Genomic DNA, 24,809 nt, shown 5'->3' with positions numbered 1-24,809 from the left:
GGACAGCACGTGATTCAGGAGAGGTTTTCTGCTGGTGTGTTGTTTCTGTGTAGGACTCTATAGCAGCCTGACTTGGTCCGTTTTCCTAATAGGAGATGTATTGGTGTCTTAAGGCCTGGTGTAATATTTTCAGAGACTTATTGTACTTTAAAAGTGTGATCTTACATAAAATGCACACATTTACTTGTATTTAGTTTTAAACATATTGTATGGCTCTCATGGAATTACATTTTAAAATATGTGGCGTTTATGGCTCTCTCAGCCAAAAAGGTTCCTGACCCCTAGTATAGAGCTTAGCCACTACTGCTGCTTCTGGTGTGTACTACAGCCTGCATGGAAGAAGAGTAAGAGAGCTGCTGGAGGGGGTAAGTAAAGATGGCTTTTTAAGTTCATTTTTCTTGATTGACTGCCATTTTAATTATTTAATATTATGTGATGTGTCTGCTTTTTTTGTTTGAGCAACAAGTATAGCTTTGGTTTATGTTTATTTTATATATTTTTATTTATTTATTTATAAAAGAGTTTCTATACCGTCGATAAGACAAATCATCTCAATGGTTTACATGGCATAAAAATGTCAAATAAGTGTTCTGTTATAAATACAGACTTCATTATTTTCATTAATGCACAATGTAAGTTAATTGTGTGTGGAGGCGGGGGGGGGGGGGGGCGGCATAGCTGACGTTTCGCCTAGGGCGCCTAATACCCTTGCACCGGCCCTGCGCCTAAAGCAGGTCCCCAACCACTGGTCCGCGGACCAGTACCGGGCCGTTGGGGTTTTTTGCCGGTCCGTGGCGCCACGGCTGCTGCGGGGAGGCGGGGCGAAGCTGGCGACCTGCCTCCTCCAACCCCAAAAGAGAAGAGACATGGCCCAAAAAGGTAGCGCGTCGCAGTGACGTATGTTGCTGGAGCCACGCAGGCAGGAAGGAGGTGTATCAGCCACTGCAGGTGCTCCTCCTACTGCCTTCCTGCCTGCCCTGCCCCGGAAGACAAATGTTGCCGGAGCCGCATGGGGAGGAAGGAGGAGGCGCGTCAGCCGCGTGGGTAGAAGAGGCGCTTCAGCCGCGTGCAGAAGAGGAGCAGCGGGGCCGGGAAGACTAGGGCCACTGCAGAGCCCATCCTGTGGCAACCCGTAAAGAAGAGGCCCAGAGGTGAGAGAGAGGTGTGTGCGAGTATGAGATGAGTTGAGAGACTGTGTGTGTTTGCAGAGACAGCATGTGAGAGCCTCTGTGTGTGTGAAAGAGACAGCATGTAAGAGTGAGAGCCTGTGCTTGAGCAAGGCAGCATGTGGGGGTGTGAGAGAGCCTGTGTGTGAGACTCAGATAGCCTGTGCCAGTGAGAGCCTGTGTATGTGTGTGTGAGAGAGAAATGCATGTGAGAATGAGAACCTGACTGTGTGTTTGAGGGAAGAAGACAGGTGGAGAGAAAAGAAATAGAAAAAAAAGGCAATATAAAAGGAAATGGCAAAAAATTAGAAAGGGAAGCAGATGTAAAAAAAAATACTTTTTACTGATTGGCACATGTAATCTTTGGGAATGTGCAAGAGTAGCACTTTCTCTATGGCGGATCTCACAATGTACGAGATCAACATGGAGGAAGTGGAAACCCACGGGGCCTGCACAGAGGAGGCAGCAGAATGGGCTTCAGTGCCAATAGCAGCAATCAGTGTCTCCCCAATAGCCACGTGGCAGCAGTGGCAGTAATTAGATTAATTGTTTGACTCAGCTGAAGGTGACAAAGTATGAAGTGGGATGTGAAATCAGCTTGATCTGGTGGAGAATTAGGATTGCTGTTACACATGAACTGTATTTGGCAAACATAAAGGGAGCCAGGATAATCAATTGATGCCTGCAGCTGAGGACTGATTCATTATGACTCATGTAGAAATTAGTGCATTTTCCAGATTAGTCTGCATAACACAATTCTCAACATTCAGCATTATTTCTGCTGCATAGAGTTTTATCTGAGAGGCTCTGAGGTTGTGAGGGAGCCAGTAAGAGTGAGAGCATGAGTGTGTATGAGAAAATCCAGGGGAGTAAGAGTGTGTGTGAGTGGGGGGGAGGGGGGGGGAGAGTGTCTTACACCCTGAGAGTGTATCAGTGTCTGTGAGAGTGAGAGGTTATGGTGGGTATAAGAGCATGAATATGTAAGTATGTGACAGTGTATGTGTGAGAGAGAATGGACATGTGAGTGTATGTGTGAGAGAGAGAGGATAACCTCCTAATCCTCGACAATATCAGGGTGACTGGAAATCTAGAGCTCCCATGTATGGACAGCAGGGGCTTTTTAAAATCCTTATTAGTTTTAATTATTGTGTGTTATTTGATATATGTGCTGTTTTGAAATATTATTGGTGTGTGGGAAATTATAAAAATGTATATGATTTTAATTAATAGAAATTCTATTTATCAGTAATTTTAAAATATTCTTTTATTAGTATGGTTTTACTATTATAACTGATGCTTTATGTTTCTTAATTTTATTGTTTTATGAGGAATGGTGGTTCTGTTTATAAATGTCATAATAAATAAGTATGCACTAAAATCCAACCCCATCCATAACCCCGCCCCCATATGACCAAAGCCCCACCCTCACCCCGCGAGGGCGGGGCAAGGGCGGGGCAAGGGGTCACCGCAACATGAGGAACTGTATTTCGGGGTCACGGCATTAGAAAGGTTGAGAACCACTGCTCTAGTAGCTCTTGAATGGATGAAACGTTATTTCAAAGTGGAGTTGCTAAGACTATTAAAATCCCTATTGGGTTCTCATCTCCAAGTTTTATCAACATGTATAATATGGCACCTGGTACGTTTCTCTGGTAATAACCATAACTCATCTGAAAGCATTAAATACATACTCCCTTATGATCTCTTCTTTCTCCATGGATAGAATGTGAAGCTGCCTTGGCAAACTGGAAAGGTCCTCCTATCCCTTAAGGATTCCCCAGAAATCTGCTGCTCGGTTGTGAATTTTCCAAAATGCTCCTCTTCTTTTGTTATACTTGATATATCTTTGTAGTCTTTGTTGAGTAAAGATCAATGTGGTAGCTCTTCTCTCTTTACCCAAGGACAGTACTGGATGAGTATCCAGTCCACTGTTCCTCCTCCAACTATTGCTGAATGGGCAGTCAGGTCTCTCGGACTGATGAACACAGGCATACCTGGGAACATTTGACTTCCAGTCACCCTGAGATTACCATGGATTAGCTGAGGGGAGGGGGGGGGGGCAACTACACAGTGGGACTGGATGCTCACAAATTTGCTCTCATAAACACTCTTACATGTTCACACTTACATTCACTGCTCATTCTCTCACATGTCCATTTACATCTTTACTTCTGCCATTCTCCCACCAACACACACATGCCCACTCACTTTCATACTCATGCTCACTTGCACTCAGCTCTCTCCTACTCACCTACATACACTCTCAGATCTCTTCTTCCTACACAAATACACCCTCACTCACTCTCACAGACATGCTCATTCATTCTCTCTCCCCCCCTTTCAAAACACACTAGCAACAAAGGACTCTAACTTGGGTTCCTGGAGCAGCAGCAGCCTCTTCCTTCTCCAACTGTGCTGCAGAAGTGGATGCTGCCTATTTCTAACTCTTTGTTTGATGCACAGGCAGGAAATTGCAATGTCGATTGGCCAAGGCAAACAGGATGGGGCGGGCAAGTGGCTGGATACAGGAAATAGGCTATGCATGAGCAGGTGGTGTCACGAGGAAGCAAAGTTAAGAGTTAAAAAGGTCCGGAGATGGTAGAAATCACTGTCAAGTTCCTCCTTTTTCAGCCATGCAAGACCAATGATGTTCCTTTCTTCTTTCCGGGACCAAGCAGATTGGTTCTGCTGCAGCACCCGGAGATTTCTGGTATTGGCCTGGAGACCCGGTAATTCTTTTAGAATTCCGGAGTCTCCGGGCCAAATCCGGAGAGTTCCCAGGTATGAACACAGGGATGCCTCAAAAGCTCCACAAAACCTCAGCACATCCTTCAGCCACAAAACAATATTCTTTTATTTTACAATATTGGTGGACAAAACTTCCTTCCAAACAATAAGCACAAAAACAGAGAAACAGCTAACTAGTAGGGATGTGCATTCATTCGCGATGAAATAGGAAATATATTCTCCATTTCCTATTTCATCACGTTTCGGGGGGGTCAACGAAATAAGAAAACCCACAAAATTTTGTGTGGTTTTCTTATCGGGTTTTTTTTTGGGGGGGGGGGCGAGAAAAAGCACATTAAAACAAACAAACAAACAACCCAAACCTACCCCAACCCTTCAAATTTAATTAATTGCAACCCCCACCCTCCCGACCCCCCCAAGACTTGCTGACCCCCACCCCCAAGACTTACCAAAAGTCCCTGGTGGTCCAACAGGGTCCCGGGAGTGATCTCCCCCTCTTGGGCCGTCGGCTGCCACTAATCAAAATGGTGCTGATGGCCCTTTGCCCTTACCATGTGACAGGGGTTATTGGTGCCATTGGTCGGCCCCTGTCACAAGGTAGGAGCAATGGATGGCCTGTGCCATTTTTTAAGATGGCGCCAGCCACGTGACAGGGTCCGGCCAATGGCACCGATAGCTGGCAGCCGATGGCCCAAGAATGGGAAATCGCTCCTGGGACCCCCACTGGACCATCAGGGAATTTCAGTAAGTTTTGGTGGTGGGGGTCAGGAGTGGGGGTTGCAATTAAGTACATTTGAAGGGTTGGATGGGTTTGGGTTTTTGTTTTTTTTACAACTCTGTTCTAATTAATTAAATTGGAAGGGTCGGGGCAAGTTTTGGATATCGTTTCAGGGGCAGCCAAATTAAAATCGGCCCGAACCGCGGGAAAACGAAATTTCCCACGGCGGGCCGATAATGAAGGCCGAACCAAAAGGTTCAGCCGAATCACGTCTACTAACTAGCCACTGGGTGTGACCTAACAGAAAAACTATACCAAAGCCAAGCTCCACACCAGGGACTTAGGCCTAAATATATTAACAATTTATTTATAAATGCATATACACAAGAAAACCCCAGAATACATTAAGGGATTGGATCCAGACATTTGGCCCAGTCTACCTTAAGCCCCAGACAACAGGGAATCCTGGTCTAGGAGAAGGCCCTAGAGAAACTTAGGAAAGGCACGAGAGACTGTAAGTTATGATAAAGCTTCTTTATAAGCTGCAAAGATATGCAGAGTTTTCTGTTGTGAATTAATAAAAGTCCATGAATATTCAGCCCGAGTATAGCCTGCATCCGATCTCGGGCCATTCTGATTACACACAGTGTCACAGGCATAAGCTGTAAAATTTACACTAGAAGTGGTTTACAGATTTAACATACAAATAAAATCCAACATAAAACTAATTACCAACAATACAACATTACATAACCAAATTACCAACTGCCAATGCCACCAGACCCTCCCCTCCCAGACCCCCACCACTCCCCAAATCATAATCCCAATTCTCCACAGCAGCAAAAGCCAATCCTAAATCAATTTAACTGAACCCCTCCTCTGAAAACCTGGAAGAAAACAAATGAGCCTTAAGTAATTTATGAAATTTCATATAACTCAATTCATTTCTAACCAATACTTGTAAAATATTCCAGGGCAGAGGGGCTGCTGCTGTAAAAAAAAGCACTTTTAGAACACCTACTAGATCTAAATGTTCATGAGGAACATGAAAGAAAGTACCTGTTTTTTTTCAATTCCAACTCAAACATCCACACAGACATTGTGGGGGAGGGGACGTTTGGCTACAGAAACGGGAATAAAAACCATTCCAGCATCCTCCAGTGGGAATGCTGTGGTAAAGATGCTATATGTCTCTAACCTGCACTGCAAAACCTTGCTACTAGGCCACACTCCTAAGTCAATACCAAGATGACAATCTCCAGGGGAAACTGCTGGGCCCTTGCCGTTCTTCCCCCCGTCAGGATGGGGGCAGTGGTACCGGTAGTTGTTCTACCTGCCACACTCGCTCATTATTATTCCCCCCCGCCTTCCATAGCAAGAAGCACTTGTGAGAAGCAGGACCGATTTGGTTAAAAATCTATCCATTACACTGACACCTGTACCCTAAATTACAGGCGCACACATTCTGCTGCCGAGTGCCTCGTTCCTTTCACCAGAATAGTATTTATAAAATGAAATAGCGATCAAAATGATGATTAAGATGATGAACGGTAGGAAGGATAATTTCCAAAGTATGGCACGAACAGTGACCCTTTTATTCTATGTATGTATGTGCATTTCACCTGTTTCTTAATAGATACTTTCAGTACCTGTTTTGTGTTTTTGAACAGCGCTGCCACAATAAACGTGAGCACCAGTAGTACCTAAGGACGGAGGGAGGGTGACTGGGGAAGGACAAGCAATCACCTCGCTGTTTTTTTTTTTTTTATCAGCATGGGTTTTGTTACAGCTATTTCTCTGTGCTGGCTTTTTTTTTTTTTATCGGAGGAAGGGTGGCAATCGCGATATTCTAGTCGTGATACCGTAACCTTATACGCCGCCTTGCTTCAGCCTTCCGTCCTCCGCTTCACCTCACGCAGCTCTGACCTCTTTCTCCTCTCTTCCGCTCGGCTCTTGCAACCTCCCCCGCCCCTCCTCCTCTCCCTCGGCGGGCACAGGGGTTCTGACGTCCGGCGAATAGCTGTGCGAGGCGGGTATTTCTTGTTCCCGGATCCCGGTCTTCATTACCAAAGCATGGCCTTTTCTTTTGATAATAATTGGAGAAAGGCTTTTGAAAATTTTATTTCCATGCAAGTAGTATTTGGATTAGTTTAACTTCAGTGACACACTGGGAAAGGGATTTTTGTGCAAAGAAACGACTCTAGCACGGCTTCGTGCGGACTCAGGAACTTTGTATCCAGTCCCTCCTCTTCTGCCCGCCACCAGGCAAGAATTTGCCCGCGGTGGTCCCGGAACTGCAACATTTGTAACCGCTTTTCAGAGCATTTCGTCTTCATTCTTCCTTCCCTGCGCCTCTCCGTGGAGATTTTAAACCTAAGCGAAAGCTCTTTTGGGCAGCGGGAGGAGAGCAGTACCCCCTCCCCGGACTCCGCTTGAGAACCAGCGGCGGCGGCACCTTGCAGGCGGATCTCGCACCGCTAGCCCGGGAAGGAACCCAACTTGAAGATGCCTCGCGCCGCAGGAAAGCACGCGCGCAGCTCTTTCATTTCCCTGGTCGTGCTCTCCTTCGCGTCCTTCGCCTCCGCCTCCAAACTAAATATTCCAAAAGTCTTGCTGCCCTACGCCCGGGGCACGAAGATTAATTTCACCCTGGAAGCCACGGAGGGCTGCTACCGCTGGTGAGTGCAACGTGCTGCTTGGCACCTTGCAGCCGCGCCGACCGGAAGCGGCCTGCACTGGGGTCTCCCCTCTCCATCCCCACTATTACATGCCAACTTCCAATTAAACACTCATTTCTTTTGTAGATGTGCAATCGATGTAGTAGGGTGGTATCGCTGCGGCGATGCTGTAGTATGCAAGTAACGGTTTATTTAAAGTGAAGAAAAGATGTACGGTGCGAGGTCAAAAAAACGCAGCACACCTCAGGTTGGGAAATGGAGTTGTCCTGTGCCTTCCCAGCATGACTTGGTTCAGGCTGCCTGTGCTGAGCTCTTAGATTGCTCAGGTTTAGCTCGCCACTTTCCTGGCTGCCCGTAGTGGAGAAGGGGCCATGAGTTGACTCACTTCTCCCAGGAAGCAAAACAAAGGGACCTGGATTGCTCGCCAGCTGTTTAATATTTTTCTAGAAAATGACATAATTTGTTTACCTGTCACAGCATTTTGCAACATCATGAGGAATTAATGGTTATCAAAATATTGTGACATGGGCAAAGAATGTAGTCAGGCAGGCGGTGCAAAGAATGTAGTCAGGCAGGCTGTCGTTGATAAATATGCAAAAAAAAAAAAATGAAGGTGGCCCTAATCTACACTATAATAAGTTCTGTTTTTTAAAATGGTGTCTTTCCTCTTTTAAAGTATTACAGGAAAGTAGCTCCAGCTCACAAGTAAGTCGAAGTGCTTATAAGACTAAACAGTTAATTTATATTCCTGCCTGATGCAAATATGTTTATAGTTGCAGTGCCTGACAAAGTGCTATAGTAAAATGCAAAGAAAGGATGGACATGGGGACAATGGAAGTAATTTTTAAAAGGACTTATGCATGTAACAAGACTCCTGAAAATTGCTACTTTTGTGTTTAACTCTTTTTTGAAATTTTGCTTAATTTTCAAAAGGTTTTAATGCGTAAATGGGCTTTTGAAAATTGCTATGATATATACAGCTTTTTACATGCAGAAACGATTTTGAAAATTAACTTCATAGTGTGGTAGTTTAGACCATAAGTAGGGAGCTGAAAAGGATATGTTCTCATTCTATTTGACACTTAAGGAAGCATGGTAGCTCTCAAAAGCTACTCAAGAAATGTATTACCTTGGTCCAATGAAGAACTATCACCTTACATTTTTTGTTTAACTTTAATTGCCATGCACTTAAAAAAAAAAAAAAAAAAAAAAAAAAAAGGGAAAATCATAACATGCATAGTTTCACTTTCTTTTCATCTATGGCCTTTCATTTCAACCCTGTCAAGCAGAAGGGCTGGTTAGTGTAGTGTGTAACATAACACAGCATTTCATAGTGTGCTGAGCTGTGAACCTGGCAGCCTGGGCCAATTCAGGAATTTTGCTACTTTGTGCTTCAAATTTATTTGTAAGTTCCCGTCTATAGAGACATTGTAACCTTGTAATTATGTTGTGCATACTTGTTCTGTAAAAATAAGAAACATAATTATTAAATTGAAATATATTGGGAAATTTCCCCTCTATCTTAAGACAATACATTTTTCACTTACAGACACTGAGTTAAGAGTAGCCTTTTCACGTACTCGCAGTACTTAATATTAGGGATGTGAATCGTTTTTTGACGATTTAAAACAATCGTCAGATATATTTTAAATCGTTAGAGCTGCGATACAATAGCAATTCCCCCGATTTATCGTCAAAAAATCGTAAATCGGGGGAGGGGGAGGGCGGGAAAACCGGCACACCAAAACAACCCTAAAACCCACCCCGACCCTTTAAAACAAATCCCCCACCCTCCCGAACCCCCCCAAAATATTTTAAATTACCTGGGGTCCAGTGGGGGGGGGGTCCCGGCGCGATCTCCCGTTCTTGGGCCACGGCTGCGTTAATAGAAATGGCGCCGGTGGCCCTTTGCCCTTACCATGTGACAGGGCAAAGGTAGCGCCGGCGCCATTTTGGTTCCTGGCACCCGACGTCACGAGTGCAGGAGATCGCTCCCGGACCCCCGCTGGACCCCCAGGGACTTTTGGCCAGCTTGGGGGGGCCTCCTGACCCCCACAAGACTTGCCAAAAGTCCAGCGGGGGTCCGGGAGCGACCTCCTGCACGCGGGCCGTATTGCCAATATTCAAAATGGCGCCGGCGCTACCTTTGCCCTCACTATGTCATACAGCGACCATGACGATCAGATTTCCCCCCCCTCAGCCAAAATCGATCGTTAAGACGATCAATCTCACGATTCACATCCCTACTTAATATTCACTTGCTTTTACTGAGTGTAGAAATATAAGCACAGCTTTTTTAAATGTCCTGAAAGTGTCAAATAGTTACCCACACACGGGCCGATTCAGTAAAAGTCACGGGAGTGCGGGCGATTCAGGGGGGAAGAAGATGCAAATTAGGGACCACGGTAAAAAGAGGCACTAGAACCGCATCCCTAGCGCCTCCTTTTTGACAGGAGCGGCGGCTGTCAGCGGGTTTTACAGCCGACGCTCAATTTTTCCGACGTCGGTTCTCGAGTCCGCTGACAGTTACGAGTTTGGAAAACGGGTGCCGGCTAAATTGAGCATCCATCTTCTGACCTGCGGGCCGCCGGCCGATTTAAATTTTTTTTTTTTTTAATTTTTCATTTTTTGTCGGAGGGTGTACAGAAAAGCATTTTTTCTGTGTTTCTGTACACTTTCCCGGTGCTGGCAGAAATTAACGCCAGCCTTTGGGCAGGCGTTAATTTCTGAAAGTAAAATGTGCGGCTTGGCTGTACATTTTACTTTCTGTATCGCATGGGAACAACTAATACGGCCATCAACATGCATTTGCATGTTGCAGGCACTATTAGTTTCGGGGGGGGGGTTGGGCGCACGTTTTCGATGCACTAGCTTTACCCCTTATACAATAAGCGGTAATAGCACGTCAAACATGCGTCCAAACCCGGGCTAACAGTGTGCTCCACCGGAGAGCACTGTACTGTATCGGCCCGTGTCGGTTGGTAACTATGGGGCATACTATTTTGATTTAAAAAATTCTCATTTGCTGAAGATGAGAATTCTAAATTCTCTTAATTTTGAAAGCAGAATCCTTATTGACTAAGTAGAGTGTAAGCTGTTTCCACATGTTTCCATTGAGGGTACATTTTTAACCACATGGCATAGCCAAATAAATATAAGCTAAGTTTTAATCTTCAAAATCTGCTTATGATTATATATTGTGCCAGTTTTTCAAATTTGGGTTGTGTGTGTGGTTTTTTTTTTTTTTTAATCTAAGCTGCAGTTTTAAGACCACTAAAAGAAGATGTGATTTGTCTGACATATTCTGTGGTCTTCCAAAACATGCGTGCACACACTGGCCTGATCTTATAACATGCACTGCATAAAAAAGTGTTTGAATGCTACTGTGTGGAGTATTTGAAAGTGTACAACAGTGATAAACTGAGCACAGGAGAATGGCAGGCAAGAGAGCTAATACACCTTTGTCAGCTGAAGGTCTTGTTTTCACATGGTACTTTGGCTGGAGAGGACTGTATTTGAAAGTTTGTGTTTAAATTGTCAGTTTAGCTAAATGTTTGTTACAGAAGTACTTTTTTGATGCATCATGAATGATGAACAGTAGTTTGCTTCCTGATCCTTTTGTGTAGGTTGGTAAATAATACAGTGTGCTAATTGGTACAGCTTGGTTCATGTTCAGTCCTTCCAGAGAACAGTTCTTACAGACTTTATGTTCTACATCCAGGACAGAAGGAACCTGACCTAGGGTCAGATTCACTAAGCTGTTTTCCCATAGACACAGAATGGGGAAAAAAGCCTTAGTGAATCGGGCCCCTAGTTAAGACGTGTGGGAAAGTGTGAAAGTGCACAGAATCTAAGCTCCATGGTGTCAGTTAACTTACTATATTTAATGAATAATAAGGTTCAGGCATGGACAAGATTTAGTGTTGTACAATGCCCTACAGATTTCCTGAATATAGCATATGGGTGAAACAGCAACATTTCCTATTTACAGCAAAATTCAAATTTGTAATGAGTAGAGTGATAACGGCTCTCAACTTGTAGAACTTTTATTTAGCTGAATCAATTGGCCAAAAAATTACTATTGTGGATTGCAATCCTGCAATCCACAGTTGTGGACTTCCATCTGTGTATTGCAAGGTCCTCAGACCATTTAAATGTGATTTTAAATTGTAATCATCAGGATATACCACATTTTGGGCAATATTTGTGATTGTGGTATATAATTGCAATATTTTGTCTTTTCCCAATTCAGCTGGGGGGGGGGGGGGAAACAAATCAGAAAATGGAGATTCTCAGTCTCCCTCTTTCTCACATTGTCTCTGATTATTAGTTAGATTGCACATCAAAAGTACACAGTTTGGTGATCAGGGGACCAAATAACAGAAAATGAAGACTCAAATGTCTGTTTCCAAGTCAGTTTGGCTCCAACGGCATTTCTTCTAAAGCAAGAGAGTTAAAGGGAAACCAGCCAAACAAAAACTCAGCTTTGATGGTTACGCTTTTTCATTATAGTAAGTGAAGTGGAGGAGTAGCCTAGTTGATAAAGCAGCAGATTATGAACCAGGGAAGCCAGAGTTCATATCCTACTGAGATTCCTTGTGGCCTTGGGCAAGTCACTTCATCCTCCATTGCTTCAGGAATGAACTTAAAGGCTTATTTGTTAAGCATTTTTCCCTCTGGCACAGAATGGGGAGAAAAAAGCCTTAGGAAGTAATTCCCTTAGATAATAAGCAGTCTCCAGCCAGAAATTACCTGAATGTAATTTGCTTTGAAGTGGCTGACAGTTATGAAAGGCAGAATAAAAATAATAAACACATTTTCTTTCTGGGGCAAATTTGAATTTTTTTTGGCATCCTATCCGCTTTTCAAAATCAGTTTACCTAGGTAAATATCTATTTTCTTAGTGTCTAATTAGGGCTCAGGCAGTGTCATGGGTGGAGATTATCTTTCAGTGACATTTGCCGAGCTGCGATGTGGTCTTCCTTACTCACCTTTTCTAGGTATTATCTGAATGTGCAGGCCCTGGAGGATGCAGCTTTTTGCAGGTGCGGTGTAAACTGGACCGTGGGCAGCCTCCCTCCCTGTTCAGGAGTAGCTTGGGTACATTCCACTGGTTCTGGATTCATCTGTTTAGATGCTAAAAAATGAGAAACTACTGCTTACCTGACAATTTTTTCTTTTCTTTAGGATAGACAGATGAATCCAGCTTCCCACCCTTGGTTGCTAAAGAATTGTGCTTATAGTCCTCCTGCGTGGCTACACGTTAATCCAGTCCCTATTTATTTATTTAAAGGCTTTTATATACCGACGTTCATGTATTAGTACATATCACGTCGGTTTACATAGAACTAAGTTAGAAATTACATCGAACAGGAAGGAACAATTAATATGGCTAACTAGACTAGTGTTAGTACATTCTTTGAGCTCAGTGTTTCCTGGTGACTGAGTACTGGAATGGTTATCTGGTGGTAATCAAGATTTGTTAGTCTGCCCACAGTTGGCTTCTGCAGAGAATACTGGTGGGCTGATGTCAATGCAGGCGTATGTGTACTGTGATGTCAGTTTTGCTCCATCTTTATCTACTGCTAGAGTTGCATAACTCACTGGTTCTGGATTCATCCTTCTATCCTAAAGAAAAGGAAATTATCAGGCAAGTAGTAACTTCTCATTCCTCAAGTAAAAAGTGTGTTTTGAAATGTGTCCATCTTGTATTATTTCTTTATTTCTCTATTTATTTAGATTTATATTTCACCTTTCAGTCACTTCAAAGCTGATTACATTCAGGTACTGTAGGTTTTTCCATGTTCCTAGTGGTTAGAGCAGTAGGCTACAAATCAGGGTTCAAATCCCATTGCTGTTTCTTGTGACCACATTATATGTGGTGTAAAAGTACACGCATTGTGGAGCAATGCGTGTACTTTAACTGCATTTTAATGGAAGTATTTCTGGGGCAGGGTAGTTTTGCATTTTCAAAACCATGTTTTGTTTGACTGTAAACGGTATCCACAGAAAAAGCAAGTGCAATATTTTGGCGGTAATTTTAAAAGGAGTTACCTATGTAAATGTAACGTGCTTTTCTAGCAATTTAAAATGCCATTTATGCTAGGGATGTGCATTCGTTTGCAATGAAATAGGAAATATCGTCTTTATTTCCTATTTCGTTGCGATTCGGGGGGCCTACGAAACGATAGGAAAACCCACGAAATTTCATGTGGTTTTCTTATCGTTTTTTTGGGGGGAAGAAAGGGCACATTAAAAAAACAAAACCCAAACCCACCCCAATCCTTTAAATTTAATTTACTGCAACCCCCTGCCCCCAAGACTCACTGAAAGTCCCTGGTGGTCCAGTGGGGTCCCGGGAGCGATCTCCCCCTCTCGGGCCATAGGCTGCCACTAATCAAAATGGCGCTGATGGCCCTTTGCCCTTACCATGTGACAGGGGCCGGCCAATGGCACCAATAGCCCTTGTCACATGGTAGGAGCAATGGATGGCCTGAGCCATTTTTTAAGATGGCGCCGGCCGTCCATTGCTCCTACCATGTGACAGAGGCCGGCCAATGGTACCGATAGCTTCCCTGTCACATGGTAAGGGCAAAGGGCCATCAGCGCCATTTTGATTAGTGGCAGCCGATGGCCCGAGAGGGGGAGATCGCTCCCGGGACCCCGCTGGACCACCAGGGACTTTAAGTAAGTCTTGGGGTGCTTGAGAGGGTGGGGAGGGGGTTGTAACTAAATGTGAAGAGTTGGGTGGGTTTCATTTTTTGTTTTGGGGGCAGTCAAAATAAAATCAGCCCGAACCACGGGAAAACGAAATTTCCTGTGGTGGGCCGATTAACAAAGGCCGAACCAAAAGGTTTGGCCAAATCACATCTCTAATTTAAGCACTTAAGATATTCACATGTAAGTGAACTTTAAGGACAATTCAATGATGTACAATGTAGCAATTTTCAAAAGTCCACTTATGTGGGTAAAGTTCATTTACACCTGTAAAATCCAATTTTAAGCATGTAAATGCTTCTTAAAATCTTGCTCTTTGTGTAAATTTTTCTTGGGTGATTTTGAAAGTACATGCATTCTGTCTGTTTGAGAATTAGTGCAAAATGTGTGGATAAAACTATCTGGAGGCTTTGCTCCTGCCCACACAGTTTTATTTTAATTGCCCTACATATGTGAATTGCTCAGCATTGTGCAGCTGGAATATTGATGAGACTGAAAGACAAGACCTAGGCGTGTGCACACTTTCATAGGATACTCTATAGCAGGGGTGGGCAATTCCAGTCCTCAAGGGCCACAAACCTGTCGAGGTTTTAGGATATCCTAATGAATATGCATGACATAGATTTGCATACAACTGAGGCAGAGTGCGTGCAAATCTCTCTCATGCATATTCATTAGGGATATCCTGAAAACCAGACTGGTTTGTGGCTCTCGAGGACCAGACCTGCCCACCCCTGCTCTATAGGCTCTACTTGTAATTTTGCTTTTTTTGCCCCTCCTCTGTTTTGTTTTTACTTCACAGGAGAGAATTCAGTCATCTGACCCAGCTTCATTAGTCCTGTTACAAAAGTATTTCAAGGGAATCTTGGCCCTATATCAAAATGTTTTATTTGGTTCTTTTTTTCTTTTGACGAGCCCTTCTCTTGGCTTGATGTTGTATCAAAAGCCTGTTTTTTCATTTCAGTGGTGCACAATACCACAGGCAGGATGTGGCTGGCATGCACTTTTAAAAGTGTTCAGAACTAGTCTTTTTGCAAAGCACCAAGTTGTTTAATTTAATTTCTCTCAGTTTATCAGTAGTAGTGATTATAAGTGTAGAAGGCAGTGATAGGAACAGGACTGAGAAGATGCGTAAAAAACATGTGTTGGTTTAAACGAAAATTTACAAGTTCATCTACCCAATGTGGTAGAGAATGAGAGGGGAAGATCAGACTAGACTAGAAAGGCCAACTGGCCCTTTTTCCTGCAGTCATTTACCATGAGCCTGATTTACTAAGAATTTATTCCCATAGGGACAGAATAGTAAATAGTAAATCAGTCCCATGTTAGAAACATAGGACTCTAAAAACAAAGCTAGCATAGGGTAAGCATTAGGGGAGCTGTTTGGGAAGGATGAGGATAAGCTGCCTCCCTCTATCCTGAAAAAGGAACACTTGCCTCCCATGACATCTAAAATGCTTTTCCTCTAACCCCTTTCTGTTTCTTTTATTTGATTTATTTTTCTCAAAAAATATAGGCGTTAGAGCAGACTGTTAATACAGAGCAACAGGCTGTGTAATGCAGCTTTTTGGCATTGTGTGCTGGCACTCTGGGGCACGATAGGGCAGTGAGAGCCAGCAAGAGCAATACATAGTACATACTGCAGTGATTCCCACAATTTGTTTTTTTAGTATGAAGAAAAGCAACAAGAAAGGGAAAACGGGAAAGAGGAATGTCTCAGGATGCACCCTTCTATAAGAGATGAAGGCATATAGCATGATATATGTTCAAGCTTCTAGAATAATTATTCAATCCAGTTTGCACAGAGCATGTCTAAAATTTTGATTTTGTGTCTCATGTCTTTTAGTGAGAATTAAAAATTCTTATGCAGTTTTATAATTAATATACGGTAGGTTAGCTCATATAAGCATACTTGCTAGCTAGAAGGAGCTATTGGTGTAATGTACTGGTGACAGCACAACGCTTTCGAAGCCAAAGGCCTAAGCATGTTATATACAGTGTATTCAGACCCCTTCACTTTTTCCACATTTTGTTACATTACAGCCTTATTCTAAAATGGATATTATACGTTTCCCTCCTCACACAATATTCCATAATGACAAAGCAAAATCAGATTTGTGCAAATAAAAAAAACAAACCAAATGAAATATCACATTTACATAAGTTGAGCTCAGGTGCATCGTGTTTCCATAGATTATCCTTGAGATGTTTCTCCAACTTCATTGGAGTCCACCTTTGGTAAATTCAATTGATTGGACATGATTTGGAAAGGCACACACCTGTCTACCTAACGTCCCATAGTTGACAGTGCATGTCAGAGCAAAATTAAAGTCATGAATTTGAAGGAATTGTCTGTAGATCTCTGGTACAGAACTGTGTCAAGGCTCAGACCTGGGGAAGGTTACAAAATAAATGCTGCAGCATTGAAGGTCCTGAAGAAAACAGTGACCACCAACATTCTTAAATGGAAGAAGTTTGGAACCTCAAGGACTCTTCCTAGAGCTGGCCGCCCACCCAACTGAGCAGTCGGGGGAGAAGGGTCTTGTCAAGGAGGTGACCAAGAACCCAATAGTCACTCTGACAGCACCAGAGTGCCACTGTGGAGATGGGAGAAACTTCCAGAAGGACAACCATTTCTGCAGCACTCCACCAATCAGGCCTTTATAGTAGAATGGCCAAATGGAAGCCACTCCTCAGTAAAAGGACATGACAGCCCATTTGGAGCTTGGAAAAAGGCAGTTAATGCAAAAAAGCACTTAAAAAGGCACTCTCAGAGCATGAGAAATAAGATTCTCTGGTCTAGTGAATTCAAGATTGAACCCTTTGGCCTGAATGCCAAGCATCATGTCTGGAGGAAATCAGGCAATGCTCATCACCTAGCAAATACCATCCCCACAGTGAAGCATAGTGGTGGCAGCATCATGCCGTGGGGATGTTTTTCAGCTTCAGGAACTGGGAAAGATGAACAGAGCAAAGTACAGAGAGATCCTTGATGAAAACCTGCTCTAGTGCACAGATTGGGGTGATGAATCATCTTCCAAAAAGAAAATGACCCTAAATACACAGCCAAGACAATGCAGGAGTAGCTTCAGTACAAATATGAATATCTTTGAGTGGTCCAGCCAGAACCTGGACTTGAACCCAATTGAACATCTCTGGAGAGATCTGAAAATATCTGTGAATCAACGCTCCTCATCCAGCCTGATAGTTTGAGAGACTTTGCAGAGAAAAATGGGAGAAAATTCCCAAATTCAGGTATGCCCGTCATACCCAAGAAGACTTGAGACTGTAATTATTAAGGATGTGCATTCGTTTTGAATGAATACGCAATCCGCAACGTATAGGTCCCTATTCATTGCATTCGTGGGGTCCCGCAACGTATGGTGAACCCCCATGAATGCAACATATCATTAACGAATAGTAAATCTCTAAATGAACAAAAGATGACAACCTCTACAAAGTTACACTAAATAAGAAAAAGTGCTAAAAAATTTCCATATTATAAAATTCAAGAAAAAATTGTTTTTTTTTAAATGTATTATTGTTTAAATTCCTTTTTCTTTATAATTAAAAAATGATCTTGGAGGAAAAGTTCTGAGTTGACTCTAAACTTCCCAGAAGGCCTGAATAAAACTCAGTATGTCAATCATAGGTAAAAAAAAAAAAAAACTTTCAAGAAAAAACAATTTAAAACTTTATAAATTATTCTTCATACTTCATACTATACTTTCTCCTGTGCTGTCTCCCTTTATAACTTTCCCATATTATAAGCACTTGCCAAAAGGAGCTGGCTCAACTGTGATGTAAATATCCAAATCCTTTCAAAAGGATATTTTCATCATCAAAAGCTTTTTAAGACTAAATGTAAGTGTTTGCATTAGGATTTCATTCATTAATTCTAGAGTTGGGCCAGCTCCTCTTGGACACTGTCTATAACAGAATACAATGGGCCAGATTTTCAAAGGGTTACACGCGTATGGCCTGGGACTTTGTGAAAGGGGTGGGGTAGGGGCGGGGGCGGGACTGAGGCCTCCGGCACAGCGGCCGTGCCGGGGTAATCTCACACCGGCACTCGGCCAGTGTGCGCAACCTACGCCTGCTCAGAGATAGGCGCAACTTATTAAATAAAGGTGAGGGGTTTTAGGTAGGGCTGGGGGGTGGGTTAGGGAGGGGAAGGTGGGGGGGGGGGGTGGAAGGAAAGTTCCCTCCGAGGCCGCTTCGATTTCGGAGCGGCCTCGAGGGAATAAGGAAAGCCATCGGGACTCCCCTAGGGCTCAGCGCATACAAGGTGCACAAGTGTGCACCCCCTTGCACACGCTGACCCCTGATTTTATAACATGCGCGTGGCTGCGCACGCATGTTATAAAATCGGGCGTACATTTGTGCGCACCGGGTTGCGCGCACTAATGTACACCCATGCGTTCCTCTTAAAATCCGGCCCAATATGTGCAAGTTAATAATGAGACAGCACAGGAGAAAGTTTAGTATGAAATATAAAGAATTACTAATTTTATATTAAATGGTTTTTAATTGGAGGATTTTTTGACCTATGATATATCGGGGTGAATTTTAAAAGCCCAGCGAGTGCCAAAACTGGGAGATGCGAGTATGTCTGGCCGGTGTGTTCATGGATTATAAAAGGTGCCTGAATATGCATGTATTTTCTAGTATGTGCACAAATAATTTGTAAAAAAAAAAAAAAAAGGGTGTGGGCATGGTATTTGTGGAGCATGTTTGGGACATGGGCATTCCAGGATTTCAACATGAAATGTGTGTGTGTAAGTAGTTGCGCCAACAAGCACACACCGGGGTCCCTTGCCATGTAACTTTACTACTGCTATAGATGACATGTAAGTAATTAAAAAAAAATTATATATATATAAAAAACTGGTAAGTGTAAAAAAAGAAAAAAAAAAGGCGACAGGGTTTTATGGTTTGATGCTAACAGGTTAAAAGGAAGGCTATTTAACTGGGGTGGGGGGTAGGAAGTCCTATCCCTTTTAACTGGGTGAACTGAGAATGAACTGGGGAAACTGGTAATTCTGTTGGTGTGCATGTCTACTAATATCCCCCCACTAACACAGTAGATGCGGTATTTGCGCACATATGCGTACATATGTATAAAATTGTGCACACATGTATGTGTGTACAGCCTATTTTATACCATGCGTGCATATACACGTGTATGTTATAAAATAGCTGTGTCCTTTGGTGTGAGCGGCCTAAGTGCATATATGTGCGCCTGTGTGCCAGTATCAAAGTTACTGTCATTGAGTTTTATTCAGGCACTCTGGGGTTTAGATTCCCTCAAGGTCTTTTTCTCCATTTATTTGTTTAACTATAAAGATAAAGGAATTAATAAAAATAATAAATATAATAATTTTTTCTTGAATTTTATAATATGTCAATTTTCTGAGCTACCTTTCTTATTTAGGGTTCAATCATAGAACAGAGTTAAACATGACATCCTCCAATTTTTAATGCAAAATTGCTGTTTATTTGCTGACTTTCACAAATTGAAAAAACTCAGTGAATATGGCATGTGGAAAAGTTTGAAAATCTTTCCAGTTGCATTACGTATTTTAAAATATTATTAAGGGAAAACAGTTTGACTCAGGCCTTCAGTTAGTCAGATGAAGACAATAACATGATTTAATAAATATTCTTGACCCTTTTCTCAGGTTGTGATTGTTTTGTCTACTTTCAATAACTATGGGCTTCTCTAAGCAGCTGTAATTCATTTTTTGAAAGCAGGCGAAAGCTATAAAACTTTTTAATGCATCCAGCTAACAATTTCTACTGTCAGAAACATTATTAAGAAATGGAAATTGAAGTATCTTGTATGTGTATGGCTGAACAGTTTTCATTTCATCAGTCTAAAACATTTTATTTCAAAAAGCTTCAGAGTTATCAAGATTTTGTTTTGCATACTTTAAACAATTGTTTCTTTTTGACAGCTCTCTAATGTACATCATTGTGTAAGCAATGCTGTACTGTGGACAACTACTCCAGTGTCAGCTAAACTTTTCAGTAGGTCATTTTCGCTTTGCAGATCTGACCAGTTTTTGGATAATTCTATCAGAGATTTTTCTTGCTCTTCCAGATCTTGTCTTGATTTCAGTAGTTCCATTAACTTTCATTTCTTAACAATGTTTCTGATAGTTGAATTTGCTAGTTGGAAGCATTTAGAGAGCTTTCTATATAGCTTTCCCCTGTTTTGTAAGAGTGAATTTATTTTCATTCAGAGTATTTTTATTGAACCATGGCATTGTCTTCATTTGATTAACTGAAGGCCTAATGAGTCCATCAATTTCTGGGTCCTTATTAACAACTTAAATAGTAATGAATCATTTGGAGAGGGGGTCTACACTTTTGCATATGCCATTTTCACTTTTTAACATTTTTCAATCTGTTAAATCAGCAAGTAAAGTAATTTTGCATTAAACATTGCAGAAAGATGTCATGTTTAACTTTGTACCATATAGAGGTTGTTATCAGCTTCTGTTCACATGATACACTGAAACATACAGTTTAACCAGGGGGTGATTAAACCTTTTGTACACAACTGTACAAGTGGATGCTCCACAAATAATATAATCAGGATCCTCTGAGAAATCTCCCCCCCCCTTTTTTTTTTTTTTCAACATGTCCTAAAAATTTGCTATAGGTAGCAGACCAAATAAGAAAAGTTATTAGGATAGTCTAACAAATCAAAAGGAGCTCTAATGTTGCACTAATCTTTAATCATCTTTTGCAAATTATGCAAAATAGTTACTATTAAACACTTTGAAATATAATTTGCTTGAAAAGTGCTACACAACAGACTAAATAGTTTTATTTAATCTTTATATCACAACCAAGATTTTGAACACTAGGACCAGATGGCATTTCATTTGGTGCCTCCTGCCATTTGTAGGCTAGATGATTTGCCCTGTAATACTCTTGTAATCAACATATTATGTTTTAGGTCTTCTACCAGACCAGAGGTTGCCAGTATTGATCCTGCAGATCTAGATGAACGTCGCTGTTCTCAAAGGGCAATCGTGCAGGCACGTTCAACACAGCCAATGCGCCTGACAAGCATCATCTTTGCTGAAGACATGTGTAAGTGTACTTTGTAAAAATTACATAATAGAAGAATTATCTATTCTTCATGCAGGTCCAAATCATTCCACATATAAATAATGTAAACAAATAGTGATAGTTCCAGTTAGTTTTACATACAAATTCATTATATGTAAGAACATAATGGGGTAGATTTTAAAAGGAGCACACGCGGCATACATGTGCGCGTGCTACCCGGTGCGCACACACGTATGCCAGATTTATAACCTTTATCTTACCTTTTATGCCTGCCTCCGCGCAGGTGCAAGTTTCACGTCCTGGCAGCCTGCCAGCATGCAGTCCTCAGACACAGCAGCAATGGCCGCTGTGATCGGAGGCCTCTGCTCCCGCCCCGTTAGTAAAGCCCTGAGACTTATGCACGTTGCCGGGCCTTTCTAAAGTAGGCCCGATGCGCGTAACCCCCCCTATGCACGTAAGGCTTTTTAAAATCCGGCCCTATATTTTTGAGTGATTAGTCTCTTTGTGTACAAAATTAGGAGCTACAGAAATATCTATCTCATGCCCCCAAATACACAGCAGCCTGGAATCCAGCCAGTATAGTAGTAGTAGTAAATGAATTAATCCTAGTCAATGGAAGCCTTAAAATTAAAAATTGCAGCAGTGGGCTGAGAACCAGGGAAGATGAGTTCAAATCTTGCTGATGCTCCTTGTGACCTTTGAGCAAGCCATTCATCCTCTAGTGCCTCAGATACAAACAGAGCTAGATGTACTAAGCCGTGATGCTTTTTTATGGGAGGGATACCACTTCTGCAGGTGAATGTCACCGCAATAATAGGCTTCCCCTTCAAAAAAATATCGTGGCTGTATTGTTATGTTTTGTCTCGTGGTGAAACACTGCAGGGGAAAACAATGTGGCATTGGCTCTTTACGCGTGATGGTGGCCTCCAAATCATGGAGCTGCCAATGCCTTAAAGGGCCATCCTAACCTAAAAAAAAACAACTAATAAAATGTACACTTGTGTGCTGGGGTGGTGTCAACAGTGAATCCCCTGTTCACCCTGGGGCCGCTACTTGAGATGTCTCTGACCAACTAATTTGATGGCCCCCATCCCTCCCCCCAATCTCCAAGTAGGACATGATGACTAAAGCTGCCCACATGCCCCCACTCAAAAAAAATATGGCATAAATTCCTCTTCCTAAACTCACCCCCCCTCCCCATTTCTCAGAATCCATAAAAGACCACATTGGTCTGTAGTAGGTCACCCTCCCCCCTGGACCTTCCAAATAGTCCAAAAATATTGGTTTCTAGTGGGGTCTCCTGACCCTCCCTATACATCTAAAGTGCAAAATGGCCCCCTAGCCTCAGGCCCGGTCAGCGCCATTTTTCAAAATGGCACCGACCTGACTTTGCCTCAGTTGCATCACTGGGGCAAGATCCAGGCATTGGACTGTGGGTGTGTGTGGTGGTGGTGGGGGGGTGAGGATGTGGCATAGGGCCCCAATAGAAACCAGTGCATTTGGAATACGTGGGGGATCTGAGGGGAAGGGGACCCACTATAGATCAACAAGGTCTTTTATGGATTTTGGGGGATTGGTCGGGAGGGAATGTGTGCCAGTTGTTTTTGAGTGGGGGCATGGGGGGAACTTTGGCTATTGTGGCCTACTTGGAGATTGCAGGGGTGGAGGGAGCCGTCATTGTGTGACTACCTGTAATTTTCTTTTATTGATTATTGGGGCCGCTTTGAGCAGAGGGATCACTATTGACCCCCTCCACACACAGCTGTACATTTTCTTTTTTTTATACATTTGAATGACCCTTTAAATCTAACATGGGAGCCTTGGGACCTGCATTGGAATCCTCTGTTAGATTACCATTTCCTCAAATGGTGGTGTTAATGTGATTGACAACTTTCTAAGTCAGCTGTGTTATCTTATTAACATAAGATTGCCTATTAATGAGGTGATTTGCATGGGTTTGCAAAAGTCATTCATGCAAAGCAGCTCATTGTAATAGGGGAAGGAATCTGGGCAGTGCTATGCAAAATCTTTAAAAAAAAATATGTGAAATATAGCATTATAAAAAGATTCTGTGTATCTATAATGTAATATCGAATTATCAGTCTTGAAAGAAAAATATTTGTAGACAATTCATACTATTTGTGCAGGTTGGTTGTACTTTTTTTTGCTATCTGCTGAGACAATCAAATCACCCAATTCAGTGGTTTCTGGTGAATATCACCAAACTAAGGAATAGGCAGCAGGACAAGTGGTATAAATCTTCTTTATATTCATGTTTCTCTGCTTGCTTATTTATTTATTTATTTATTTATTTATTTAACATTTCTTATATACCGATATCCGTTCGCACATCGTATCGGTTCACAGTGAACATAAAACTTTGGGCATTGCCCTTACATATAACAAATAAAGATGGTGAACTCAGTAACATATAGATAATCTTCGGGAGGAGCCCTTAGATATAACAAGCATCAATGGGGAGATGCTGATTATAATAATTATAACTAGAACTATATACATGAAAGTGCACAGTACAGAATCAGCAGACATAAAGGCGTTCATACCAGGATATCAATCTAACAATTCACATGGGGGTTTATGTAATAGGGGGTGAAATGGAGTAGGCTTGCCGAAAGAGCCAGGATTTAAGTTTCTTTTTGAAAATGGGGGTATAAGTCTCTATAATCCAGTAATCATTTCTTTGATTTAGATCAAGATCAAATATTTATTGTAAGTTTTACAATGTTATGAATAGCTCAGAGACGAGCAAGGCTGAATTAGCCATAACATGTATGTGATGATGCTGAACGGACTGTGAGCTCAGTAGTGCTTTTGCTTTATTGAGCATGTGTGGGAGTTCCTGTGTGACTGCTGCCTCATGAGTCCCTCAGTCATTTTTTTTGTCTGTACTACTGCCAAGAAGTATATCTATCATTTGAAGTTTCTTTCCCTTAACCTTTTGGCTTTGACTGCTAACTTTTTTTTTCTTAAATTATCTTGCCTTGCTGCCTTGGCAGCCCTCAACATCACTTTTCAGTACTACAAACACAAAAAGGAAGATACCCAACCCAAGAAACATACCATCAGTGCCTCTATGGTATCTGTGGGTTTAAGATGTCCATGACAAATGGACATGATATATGCTACAAGTCCTGGGACCTACCAAAACTCCACAAGCTCTTATGGTTGTGACCAGATGCCTCCTAGGACAAAATAATTGGGCCTACAAGATAGCCAAGCTCTGGTGCCATTGAAGCTCCTCCTCATCCATGAGCACCGCATGTGGTGATTTGAGCAAAGGCTCCTTGTCTAGGGCTTCCTCCATTGCAGACACAGCATTGGGATTGAATGGGTTGAAGAAGCATTGGATTTCAGACCCTTTGGATCCATCGGAGCTTAAAAAGTGGGTGCGAGGTTCCTCTGCCTTAGGTGCAGGACCCTGATGCTCCGTCTAAGAAGAAACTATCTGTCTCTTCGGTTCCCAGGGAGTCAGCACCAGTGATACACAAGGATCTGTTGCAGTCAGTGCTGGTGAAATATAAGGACTCCGAGCAGTCTTTGCTATCAAAATATGAGGACTCATTACAATTAATGCCATCAACACAGAAGCCATTGACACACTTGGTGCTATCAAAGTGCCAGGCTCCAGCAGCACTGACAATGCTTAAGCACCTAGTGCCAGAGCGAAAGGTACCCTTA

The 24,809-nt window shown here is 42.4% G+C and overlaps 2 protein-coding genes across 2 annotated transcripts in view; one reads left to right on the top strand and one right to left on the bottom strand.

The window, feature by feature from the left end:
* The window catches only part of HDAC11 (histone deacetylase 11), a 154,294-nt gene extending 147,775 nt beyond the window's left edge, over positions 1-6,519 (bottom strand). The window contains exon 1 of the mRNA XM_029600833.1: positions 6,501-6,519. The gene's annotated coding sequence lies outside the window, so the exon portion shown is untranslated. The remainder of the gene's footprint in view (positions 1-6,500) is intronic.
* Positions 6,503-24,809, top strand: part of NUP210 (nucleoporin 210) — a 307,403-nt gene continuing 289,096 nt past the window's right edge. The window contains 2 exon segments of the mRNA XM_029600827.1: positions 6,503-7,310; positions 20,995-21,131. Of these exon segments, the coding sequence (XP_029456687.1) occupies positions 7,138-7,310; positions 20,995-21,131 (310 nt within the window). The 5' untranslated portion in view covers positions 6,503-7,137.

This window comes from Rhinatrema bivittatum, chromosome 4 (assembly GCF_901001135.1).
Source record: "Rhinatrema bivittatum chromosome 4, aRhiBiv1.1, whole genome shotgun sequence".
Lineage (NCBI taxonomy): Eukaryota > Metazoa > Chordata > Amphibia > Gymnophiona > Rhinatrematidae > Rhinatrema > Rhinatrema bivittatum.
Note: the sequence above shows the minus strand (reverse complement) of the source record. Positions and strands in the feature narration are given on the sequence as shown.